The sequence below is a fragment of the Haemaphysalis longicornis genome, unplaced genomic scaffold (assembly GCF_048455015.1).
Source record: "Haemaphysalis longicornis isolate Haplotype H1 unplaced genomic scaffold, Haemaphysalis longicornis Haplotype H1 scaffold_8, whole genome shotgun sequence".
Classification (NCBI taxonomy): domain Eukaryota; kingdom Metazoa; phylum Arthropoda; class Arachnida; order Ixodida; family Ixodidae; genus Haemaphysalis; species Haemaphysalis longicornis.
Window position 1 is genome coordinate 140,061,737 of NW_027526445.1, and position 11,169 is coordinate 140,072,905.

At 51.3% G+C, this 11,169-nt stretch overlaps 1 protein-coding gene across 1 annotated transcript; it reads left to right on the top strand.

The window, feature by feature from the left end:
* Positions 1-563: 563 nt before the first annotated feature.
* LOC144148496 (solute carrier family 22 member 7-like) lies at positions 564-6,024 on the top strand. Its single transcript, XM_077680026.1, has 2 exons — positions 564-1,478; positions 6,001-6,024. Exons 1-2 carry the CDS (start codon positions 564-566, stop codon positions 6,022-6,024), a joined length of 939 nt encoding a protein of 312 aa, XP_077536152.1.
* The last annotated feature ends 5,145 nt before the right edge of the window (positions 6,025-11,169 follow it).

Sequence of the window (11,169 nt, forward strand, 5' to 3'; positions counted from 1 at the left end):
GACGATTACTAGCGTCGCAAGTATGCAAATAAACAATGATACTGAAATGATGCAAATAAACAGTTATACTACAACTACACTGAAGTATAGTTGTTCGTATACGTACAACTATACGTATACGTGCACGGCAATGCTCGCCTACAACAGCTACGCCATTCAAGTCTTGCGCTTGAGTGAAAGCTTCCCTGAAATTTTTGTGGAGGGTATGGCGAGCCTTCTCCGTCCTGCTAATTTTTGAGGCGACCCTGCCAGCATGACTTAACCATTAGCCGCATGTAAAGGACTTGCACGAGATGGACAACAGAACAAAGAGCGTCATTACTGAGGGATGACAAAGAAATTAGAATAAGGCAGCCAAATGGAGCTGAAATAAAGAAATGATATAGTGGTGAAATAAATGCGCTCGATTTCCACTGGATACGACAGAGCAAATGTGACAGCGTGGTTGTTCTTGAACGCCAGTGGATTATGATAATGGACGAAAGTGACAAGAAACCACGCGCTTAAGCTCGACTGAAGCAAAAGCCCCACGAGGGCGGAAGAAGAAGAAGAATCGCGAAGCGATGACGCACGCCCGAACCGGCTCCCAAGCGGCGCCTCTACGTCTGAACCCGGCTGACGACCTCTGTGACAGCGGCGATGAGCGTGAGAGCGAGCGCATCCCGTTCGGCGAGGGCCGCTACCAGGTGAGAGTGCTGCTGAGCACGCTGGTAGCCGGAAGCATCACGTTAATGGCGACGGACGTGTTCTACCTCTCGATACGCGTGATGGACCACTGGTGCGAGCGGCCGGCCGCCTTCACCGAACTGAGCGCGGAGAAGTGGAAGCAAATGGCCATTCCGCGCTACCCAAACGGTAGCTACAGCAAGTGCACTGTTCGCGACTCTCAAGATGCAGGTGCCCCGGCCGTGGTCGCGCACTGCCAGGCCTGGCAGTTCAACCTCACCCAGTTCGGCCACAACGCGGTCAGCGAGTGGAGCCTCGTGTGCCACAGGGCTTACCTGAGGGACGTGTCTGAAGCCGTAAACCTCGCTGCGGCAGTGATCGTGGTCCCATTGGTGGGTGTGGCAGCCGACCACATTGGCCGCAAGGCTGTCACCATCGTGGCCTTGACAGCTTTACTTCTCGCCCTTATAGTCAGCACCGTCGCTCTAAATTTCACAACGTTCGCCGTGATGGCCTCTGTCGTTGCTGCCTCCTCCAGGTCTCTGAGCGCGCTCTTTGTGCTGCTCTACGAGGTCACGACCGCATCCCGCAGGTGTCTCTACTGCACATTGGCGCCGACGCTGCCAGTCGTTCTCGCGCCACTCTTCAAGTACCTCGTGGACTCCCTCAAGGTCAGCTGGTCCCTATCGTATCAGCTACTCGCTGTGATCAGCTTTGTGCTTCTGGCCACTTTCTGGTTCATCGAGGAGTCGCCTGACTGGCTTCTGGCCACACACAAGCCGGAGGAAGCCGAGCGCGTCGTACTCAAGCTGGCAAGCGTTAACTCGGTGTCAACAAGGGAGTGCCGTTCATTGTTCAGGAAAGGATTTCAGAGACTGTCCTTGCAACTGTCAGCAGAGACACTGCACTTCAGGCCGCAGAGTAGAAGTAGCGCATTTCTGCTCGCCTTCTCTTGGTCTGTCATCAGCTGGGGACACACCCAGAAACGTGCTGTCACCGCCAATGTTTATGTAAATTTCGGCGTCGCCGTCAGCGCGGTACCGCTGTTCCTTGTCATCTGGCCCTTTCTGAAAGGCGGCAAAGGTGTGAAACGAGTCATGGTGATCTCTATGCTGGTGTCGAGTGCCTGCTCAGCCATACTCTTCGTGCCGCTCACCGATCATATCGCACCGCTAGAAGCCGTTCTTCTGGTCGCCATGCGTCTCTTCGACAGTCTGTGCCTAATCTTGATCTTTCTTCTGACCGTCAGTGTCTGCCCAACTACTTTGCGGTGCACGGCAGTGGGGACATGCATGGCAATTGGGAATTTCACTGGGAAGGCGGTACAATTATTCTTCCAGTACGTCATTGCTCCACGGAATGACATAGCGCTGGGAGTTGCGGCTGTGTTGATGGCACTAGCAGCGGTTGCTACGGAGCACCTGCCCTCGAAGCATATCAGAAGCCTCGCCTCTGCGCGAATAACTTCCCACACAACAGCACTGAGTAGGCCCAGCGCAATACAGCCTGACCTTTGGTTCCCCGAAAAAGCAGCAACGGCTACCTGTAAGGGTTCTGAGACGCCTGTGGGGCGACAGACGCACTGTACAAGCGTAGGGAGACCAGAACGCTTGCTCGGAAGCCCCGCCCCTTGAAGAGGCCAATACTCGGCGGGTCCCTAGGAAGCACAATGTGATGGGCTTCCGAACTCATTGTAACAGAATGTTTCGGTTTTACTTGCACAACTGTATGGTATTACTTAAGAAGCATAGCATTAACTGGTCAGGCATGAGGACGAAGTTTTACGCAATAAGAATACAGTGAAGAATAAAGTATTTATGCTAGCCAAAATGCGTTAAATACGGTCTTTCGGTGAACTTTGTTGCTCGTTATGAAGCGCAGAACAGGTATGCGTGTGAAACGGGTGTTCTTTTGCGATGAACGACAGTATTCGTAAGAACCTCATCCAACGCCAGATATTTTCTTGTGTACTATGGGTGAAATATGCATACGCCCGTTTCCGGTGGCAGTATTTTACTCGTATACACCGGGGCAGCACCAGAGTCCTTCAGTGGTTGAAGGACTCTGATGGTAGGTATGCCGTCATTCCTGACATTGTTCCGTGCCTGCGGCATAGTCATCCTTGATTACTATATTCGCATTCGATGCCGTTTTTTCCGTAACGCCGAAGTCTTCTTGCCGAAACAAGAGGTTTGCGAAGGCTTTGTTACCCTGCTTCCTTTCCCTGTTTCAGCTATCGCATTTTCGCTAGCAGGGCGCGAGGGGCGGTGTACGAAGATTTTTAACAACAGAGCTGTTCAAGCTCTTGGTCGCGCCGCCCATACGCAGAGAAGAATACCAAGGAAACGCCGAGTGAAGGTATTCACGTGGGGGATTATCCAGAACACTGTAAATTGGAAACTTCAGCGTTTGCACGAGAGAGAGAGAGAGAGAGAGAGAGAGAGAGAGAGAGAGAGAGAGAGAGAGAGAGAGAGAGAGAGAGAGAGAGAGAGAGAGATAGATAGATAGATAGATAGATAGATAGATAGATAGATAGATAGATAGATAGAGAGAGAGAGAGAGAGAGAGAGAGAGAGAGAGAGAGAGTGAGAGAGAGAGAGAGAGAGAGAGAGAGAACCTCTTTTTATTGAGAAAAAAAATTACACCATCTTCCCGTTGGGGAACCCTGAGTAGTATGCGAAGGAGCCATGGGGTCGATTCAAGTGCCCATTAGTTTTCAGTTCGTCGTTTCCGTTAGGTTGAGGTACGTAGCTACCGTTATATTTACCATTTGGTTTCCATGGTAACTACCACAATTTTCGTAACTACCACACTTTTCACTTACCGGAACTACGAAATGGGAAATTGCGTTGACCCCATGGAGGCCTCACAGACTACTCAGGGTTCCCCTACGGGAAGATGGTGTAATTTATTGGAGGGGGGGGGGTGTTAGAATGGAGATGCATTAAAGGGAGAGAGAGACGTACGTGGTATGAGTTTTTCTTTATTTAGGCATTATCATCATCATGTTCAACGTAGGTGACATGAAGCTGTGGTTGGCGTTCCGCTTTGATTATGACCGCCTTATGGTGTGTGAAATGTGAAGTCAAGGGCTGTTGTAGTGGATGAACCCTAAAGTTGCTGAAGATGAGGTCGATGCACGTTTCCCGGATGGTTGTGGGCTGCTTGTAATCACGGCCCGCCGAGACTCGCCGATGCACGCCACCGCCGCCGCCGACGACGAAATGTCGAAGGCGCGTGAAGCGTGCTCGTCTCGTGCCGGCCCAGGAAGACACTGGCAACACTGTCGCTCCAGGAGCCAATAAAGGGTAAGACACCACCGGGCGTTCAGCAAGCCGAGCATGCGCAGTGGGGGTGTGGACGCCGCACGGCGGAGGGAGGGACACAGCCACGACCATGAGATGCTTCGCATCTAAAAATGATCCCACTTTCATCGGTAAAACACGAAAGGGAGATGTGCCTTCACAAGATCAGTTGAATGTTTATTCTGCATCATTATATGAACTTTCACATCGCTATTCATATTTCGTCGGTATGAAACCGTCAGACTTATCAACATTAGACACTGGATTGCACGCACCTGAGCACTGCGTAAACCCGAATGAAACCACACGCGCTCGCAAACCATGCGAACGAAACCGAACGGGTTGCCAGCGAACCGTTTGGTGAACTCGCTCTCCGCTGCGGGGAAAGAACATGATTTGCGGGGCTGTCTTGTTAGTGTGCTTGGCGAGCGACAATTTGCTGGCGCGCCGCTTTCGCACATGTGCGACCACTGCGCCCCTGCTCCGTGGAGTGTGCGGCAGACGGCTGCGTTGCGACGAGCTCAGCTGGCGCTAACTGTCAGCGTTCATTAGCATCGTGATGCACTACTTCGCTTCACCTCTCTTAGACGGCAGCACCATAGAAATAGAGGAGGTTGTAGGAAAGATATATGGCGCGTTCATACGGCTGTGTACGCTTCAGCTCGTAGCGGAGTCGGTAAAGCGCCTGGCACCTCCCGTTGCGGCGTCGAAGCACCCGACTCGCATCCTGGCGCCGCCGCGCTTATCTGGCGATGTCATTTCCGTGACGGATATGACATCAGTCATAAATTGGTGGATCCCTGCATGGAACACTTTCGCGTCGAAACGCTTTATTTAAAACCGGGTCATGTTAGACGGGGTGGGTGGCCAGCAACCGCAGCTGCTCAGCGACCTTTGCTGCTCTGTCCGTCAGGGCTTATCAGAGCAGCCCAGCGCCGCCTCCCGTAGCTGTGCAGTGGTGATTGGGTGGCCTTCGTTCCGCATGGTGTGAAGTTGGCAGAGGAGAATAGGGAGGGGTGAATACGGTGAAGAAGAGCTCTGTTAGGTAAATATACTGTTTGTAGGAGTCTCCAGAGCCATTCTTCAGTGTAGCTGAGGGAAGGGTGGTCGGGAAAGTATCGGAGGCGAAAGAGGCGGTAATACGTGGTGATGTCGTGGTAGCCCAAGAGGCTGTCGCGAGCTGACCTGACTCCGGGCCGTTGCATGAGCCGCCTCATAGCCTATAAGCCCAGTGTGGGCAGGAGTCCAGATCAGTTCTACTTGGGTGGTGGGTGGATTTTGCATGAGAAGTTTTAGGGCTTGGGGTGAGATGGAATTCGCAGCAAAACTTCGAACGGTCGTTTTCGAATCGGATAATATGAATTCAGGGGTTGGCCGGTGCGACAGGGCTAGTGCGACTGCCTCCTCTCTCGCCGTCGCAGGTTCCGAGGTACGAATTGTGAGTTAGTTGATTTGGGGACCGTTAAGGGTAACAGGGTAACAGAGTGGATCCCTAGAGAAGGCAAGCGTGGCACGCGGCAATAGAAAGTTAGTTAAGACGGGCAGATGAGTTCAAGGAGCTTGCGGTGATAAATTGGTCGCAGTTAGCACAGGACTGGGATAATTGGAGATCCTTAGGATAGGCCTTTGCCCTGTAGTGGGTGTAGATGGGCTGGTGATCATGATGCTTGGCGGGTGTTGGGGGCATTATAATCGCCAGGGCGAAAGAGTTCTTGTGATGTAACTCGGCGGCATCTACATACGCCATGGCGGGCCGCATGGGGTAGCATTCTGGTAAGGCTTTGGCTCGTTGCTCTCTACGACGCTGGTGAATATGATGGAGCATATTGCGGGGTAAGGGACGTACTTTGAGGAAGGCGTGGGTGTCAATAGGTACGGGGAGTTTTGAATGTCTAATAATAGGCGCATTGAGCTGTAGGCGTAGAAGGAGGTGTTTGCCGGGGGTAGTTTCGGCGAGGCGGTTTAGTTGGCGCATGCGGTGCGCTTCTATCAACTCTTGAGCCGTGTTGTACACCCATGTTCCTTCCAGTCTGGCAGTGGAGGTGCCGGATGAGAGTTGCAGAGCAGCTTTGTACATTGTGCGGATAAGGCAATTGATGTTGGCCAGTTCTGAATTAGAGGGGTGAAGGTACGGGAGAGCATAGGGAATTCGGCTAATTACGATTGCTTGAACGAGGCAGAGCCTATCTGCTTCCTTAAGCTTATGTTTTTTGAAAGCGATGTGGCGAAGAAGTCCGATGGTTTGGGAAGCACGTGAAGAAAGGCGCTTGATGTACGCTGGGTTTGAACCATTACGGTTTATGACTGGGCGAGGATTTCGATTTGTGAGACGACAAGCACAGGCTTTGAATCTATAGTGTAGATTTGGATGTTGGGAGTCGTGCGGTCTGCGAGCTTAAGAGGGAAGAGAAGTAGTTCTGATTTAGATGGGGAGAATTGGAGGCCGGCTATAGTGCTCCCTCAACCACGGCTGACGCTGCTGCTTGGAGAGGCTCCTGTACTTGTGCATAACTACCTCCGCTTATCCAAAGTGTGATGCCGTCTGCGTAGAGGCTAAAGTGTAGGTTGGGAATGCAATCGAGAGCCTTTGGAATATGGAGGAGGGCCATATTGAAAAGGAGAGGGGATAGCACGGCTTCTTGTGGAGTACCTACTGGGGGTAGGTGAAGCTCGCCCGATTCTGAGGTGCCTAGTCAGAGGGTTGCGGTCCGTGACGAAGCGCATTTAATCATGATCCAGGCTTGCGCTTGGGCTTGCACCACGTGAGGTGCTCGCAAAAAAAAAAGAAAAATACCGAGCGCACATGGCAGTCAGCGTTGCAACAAACAGCGTTGTAGACAAAACAACTGTCGTCTGCTCCTGACATCACTCGCTCGGCGTTGCTATAGGGACGGGGCGGCAGGTGTACGGTACCACTGTCGCTTCAGCAAACAGCGCCGCCCGTGGCGAATAGCTCATCACATCAGTGAAATGCCTGTGGCGGGCAGCGCAGCGTTGTTGTGCATGAATTTCAGTCGTTCTGCTGTGGTGAGGCTTGCAAAGCGTAGATTTTTCAGATCAGTAAATCTTGAGCGTATACAGGTGATCTTTACGGGGCACGCCGTCTGTGATTTGCGCCCATATTCAGTAATTACAAATAGCAGACGGCGCTCAATGCGCCAATCTGGAAGTAAAGCTCGAAGGGCAAGTCCCTTCTTTCGTGCAGTTTTCTTATGCCTGGATGCAGTTTGGCGTATCTAGGAATATATTACAGCTAAATGCTCCTACAAAGCTGGTGTGTGCAGCCGATTCAGAAATGCTGCCGCGCTGGCCTTGGGCAGTTGATGACGAAACTGCGTCGTGCACAAGCGAAAGACAGAGTTGGGAGGTTCCTTCTAAGGTTTACCTCTAAACAGAAATTGTGATGGACGACGCTTTCGTAACTTCATTAACTACGGTAAAAATGTGCTTAATTTCACAGAAATGAGCTCAGTTGAGTAATCGGGAATCGCTTACAGAATACCATATGATAGTGGAACGTTATTGCTTGTCGTGGGAAAAACATTGCTTCTCAAGAATTGCAATGGCTGCTGGTTATTTGGTTAACGGTTTTTCAAAAAACAATTCCTGCGTGGCTGAAGGACGAGAGACAGGAGGGTGCCAGTAAAGATGGTCCTGTGGTTCGTTTCCCCGAACTCCGGTGTCGATCAGGAACCCAATCGCCCGGGCTCCGGTTGATTTGGCAGGAGGCTGGCAGGGCCATGGTGTTGAAGTTCTTGGAGACGGTGGTCGAATTGACGAACTCGAGGCGTTGAGGTTGATTAAGTGAAACGAAAGTTTATATACAGCTATTTCCAGTAGGATAACTTGGTACATGAGTAATGAAAAGAAAAACTTCAAACTTCCGCTAGACGCTAGCTCCGAGTGCGCACAAATCACTCGAGCTCCTCAACTTCGTCTAACTCTCCTATCCTCGGAGCACGCGTGGAAAAAAACACGTGGAAGGAGCTAGGTATAACCGCAATTGATCCCCCTATCATTTCTGCAGTTCAACTGATCCGAACTCTCTCTCACCTAAGCGACAAACACAACCTATTCACTAGCCGTTCAACAGGATCGGAATACTCTAGCAAACCGGAAACACTCCAAAAGAAAACTAAAAAGAAATTGGGTAGTGTCTCCGGGGCGCGTAAACGGCACGAAGAACGAGACAGCTAAACCTATAACACTGATGCGCGCTATCACTGCAAACACGCACACACATTTCGGCACTCGGCAACAAGAACAAAAGGAGTAAGGACTGGCAAAGAACACGGGCAATTTTGCAGTCAACAAAAATAAAACGTTAAGAAAGTTTGCATTGCGACTAGGCGCACGCCCGCAAATGTCCTCCTTGACGGCGTAGCCTGATAACGTTCCTTCAAGAATGTTCGGCTGTGCTTTCGCTCACTTGCGGTGCACAGAAAGTTCGGTTCGGTGCGCCGATCGATCAGTTCGGTGCACGGATCGAGCACCCAAGGAATCTCGTCGCGCACAACCACGACACACACACACACATACCACCGACGAAAAAGGACGGGTGAACGGGAATGTTCACGTCCGTCGTGGCGGTGTTAAGGCTGGGAGGCAATTCAATTGTGGCCTCCCAAAGCAACATTCTGAAAACAGGGTAGTGCATTCGCGTATTTCCAAACCCTCTGCAACTGGCCCCGACCGTGGAGAGTTGCAATGTCAACGCAAGTCTCGACAATTTAGCCCCATGAGGCGAACACAACTTCTGGGAAGACGGAGGGGTATCGCAAAATGCGACTTCGCTTCCTCTCCCATAGGCCAAGTGGCCATGCCTCTTAAATACCCCAACGTAAGGCAATGCTGCGCGCTGGCAGAGTGAGCGTAGGGTTGATGCTGGAGCGGAATGGCGGCCCGCGAACGCGACGACCTTCTCGGGATCATTCTTTCCCCTACGCACAGATTGCCCCACAACAACAACCTCACAAGCACCTGTCATTACCAAAAACCGCTCGTGCACGCTAGGTGCATTCTGAGCAGCGGCCAGACAAAGACAGTTTTTCGGCTGTCTCAGCACGCGCACTCATCCTGGCACAACTCAGAACCAGGGCCTGTAACACACTGCCAGGTCGCAAAACTTATTGCGTCAACCCATCCAGCGTGGCTCCCGACTAAATCTCGGTAATGGCCGCAACCAACACTAAAGCTACGAAGCCTTATCTCAGGCACCGGTTTCGCGAGATCGCCGATTGCGTCTCGTTCCTCTGTTTCAACTCTAGCTGCCTCCTCACATGGTTTTTCCCTCTCCTTCGCAACCTCCTCGGGAGCTCTCATTCTTGGTTTCGCAGTCTCCACGGATGCGTTTTCGTGTTCTCCATCGGCCTCCTCGGTTACACTCTCACCATCACGACTACCAAACCCACGCGACATCTCCGTATCGTTCCTACCCTCTTCAAACGTTCTGAGCTCCTCATCCTACGTCTTCTCGCGTTCTCTCTCACTTCCTCTTCCATTTTCTACATGTTCAACCCAGTATACCTTCTCAGGTCCCTTATCCGCCTTTAACTCCTGCATTTCCTCAACCCGATTATGAACTCCGTCTCTTTTTCGCTCCGTCTCGTCGCACGCTTTTTCGTCTTTTATCTCCTTTCTCTTCTGGGCGAGCTCCTGAACGCCCGACACGGAGTTCTCTTTCTCGTGCAACTTTCGAGCGTAATTAGGAGCGCGGAAGGGCCCCAAGACTTTCCTACGCGACTCCAGTCTCCTCCGCTCCACCGATTAGAATTTGGGTACTGCCCGTGCCAGCAAGTTCAGCATGCATTAGCGTAGTGTCCGGTGCAAAAGCAGCTGGCGGCCCTACACCCGCGACAACGGGGCTACCCCTTCACTCTGCTCCTATACCGGACGCGTTCGCTGGGGTGCTCCGCATGCTCGCTTCCCTTTCCATGCAGCTCTTCCCGGCTGAGCCGCTCGCTTCCCGTGCTTATCTCGTTCTCGCGCGGCTTCAAATTGAAAAACGGGCTGCCCCCATCCAACTTTGCTGTCAGTGCATAACTGGGCCCGCTCGACGGGTTCTGCCTCATGCCCTGCAGCTCCATCCCCAAACTTTGCCCGCGAGGCTGCTCGTCATGTTCGAGCATCACTTCATTACACCGCTCTACGGTATCATCGGACGCGCTTTCCTCGTCACACCTCATCCCAATGTCCGTCTCCACGTGTTCGACACCGGAACGACAGAGGAACGACACCAAACAAATACCAGATGACTGGTTAGAAAGTAGGATGAATTTAATATATAAAGACAGAGGAGACAAAGCCAGTATTGATTCATACAGACCACTCACAGTACCATCCCCAAACTTTGCCCGCGAGGCTGCTCGTCATGTTCGAGCATCACTTCATTACACCGCTCTACGGTATCATCGGACGCGCTTTCCTCGTCACACCTCATCCCAATGTCCGTCTCCACGTGTTCGACACCGGAACGACAGAGGAACGACACCAAACAAATACCAGATGACTGGTTAGAAAGTAGGATGAATTTAATATATAAAGACAGAGGAGACAAAGCCAGTATTGATTCATACAGACCACTCACAGTAACGTCAGTGGTGTATAGATTCGTAATGCAGGCGATAAAATCACAAATTCAAGCATGGATGGAAGAAAATGAAATAGTTGGGGAACTGCAGAATGGATTTAGACAAGACCAGCGATGGGGCCACAATTTGTTTGTGATAACGCAATGCATTGTAATTGCGAAAACACAGAATAGACCGTTATGAATTATCTTCTTGGGCATTAAAGGGGCATATGACAACGGAAACGGAGAACGTCTGTGGAGAACAGTGAAACTCTAGGGGTTAGATGACGAGTTTATACAGTTCCTTTAGCAATCTATAAAGCGCACCTTACTTGGGAAGGACAGAAATGCGCCCAGCAGGTCAACATCCATCGGGGACTGAAACAGGGATGCCCTTTGAGCCCAATACTGTTCATGCTTTACATGGCAGGGTTAGAAAAGAAACTGGAAAAACGTCAAGTAGGGTTTAGCCTAACCCATATGCTGCAAGGCGAAGTGGTACAACAGCACATTCCGGGAATGTTATACGCAGACGACATTGTTCTTTTAGCTGATAACCAAACCGATATGCAGCGGCTAATAAATATTTGCGGCCAGGAAGCCACTGACCTCGGGTTAAATTTCAGT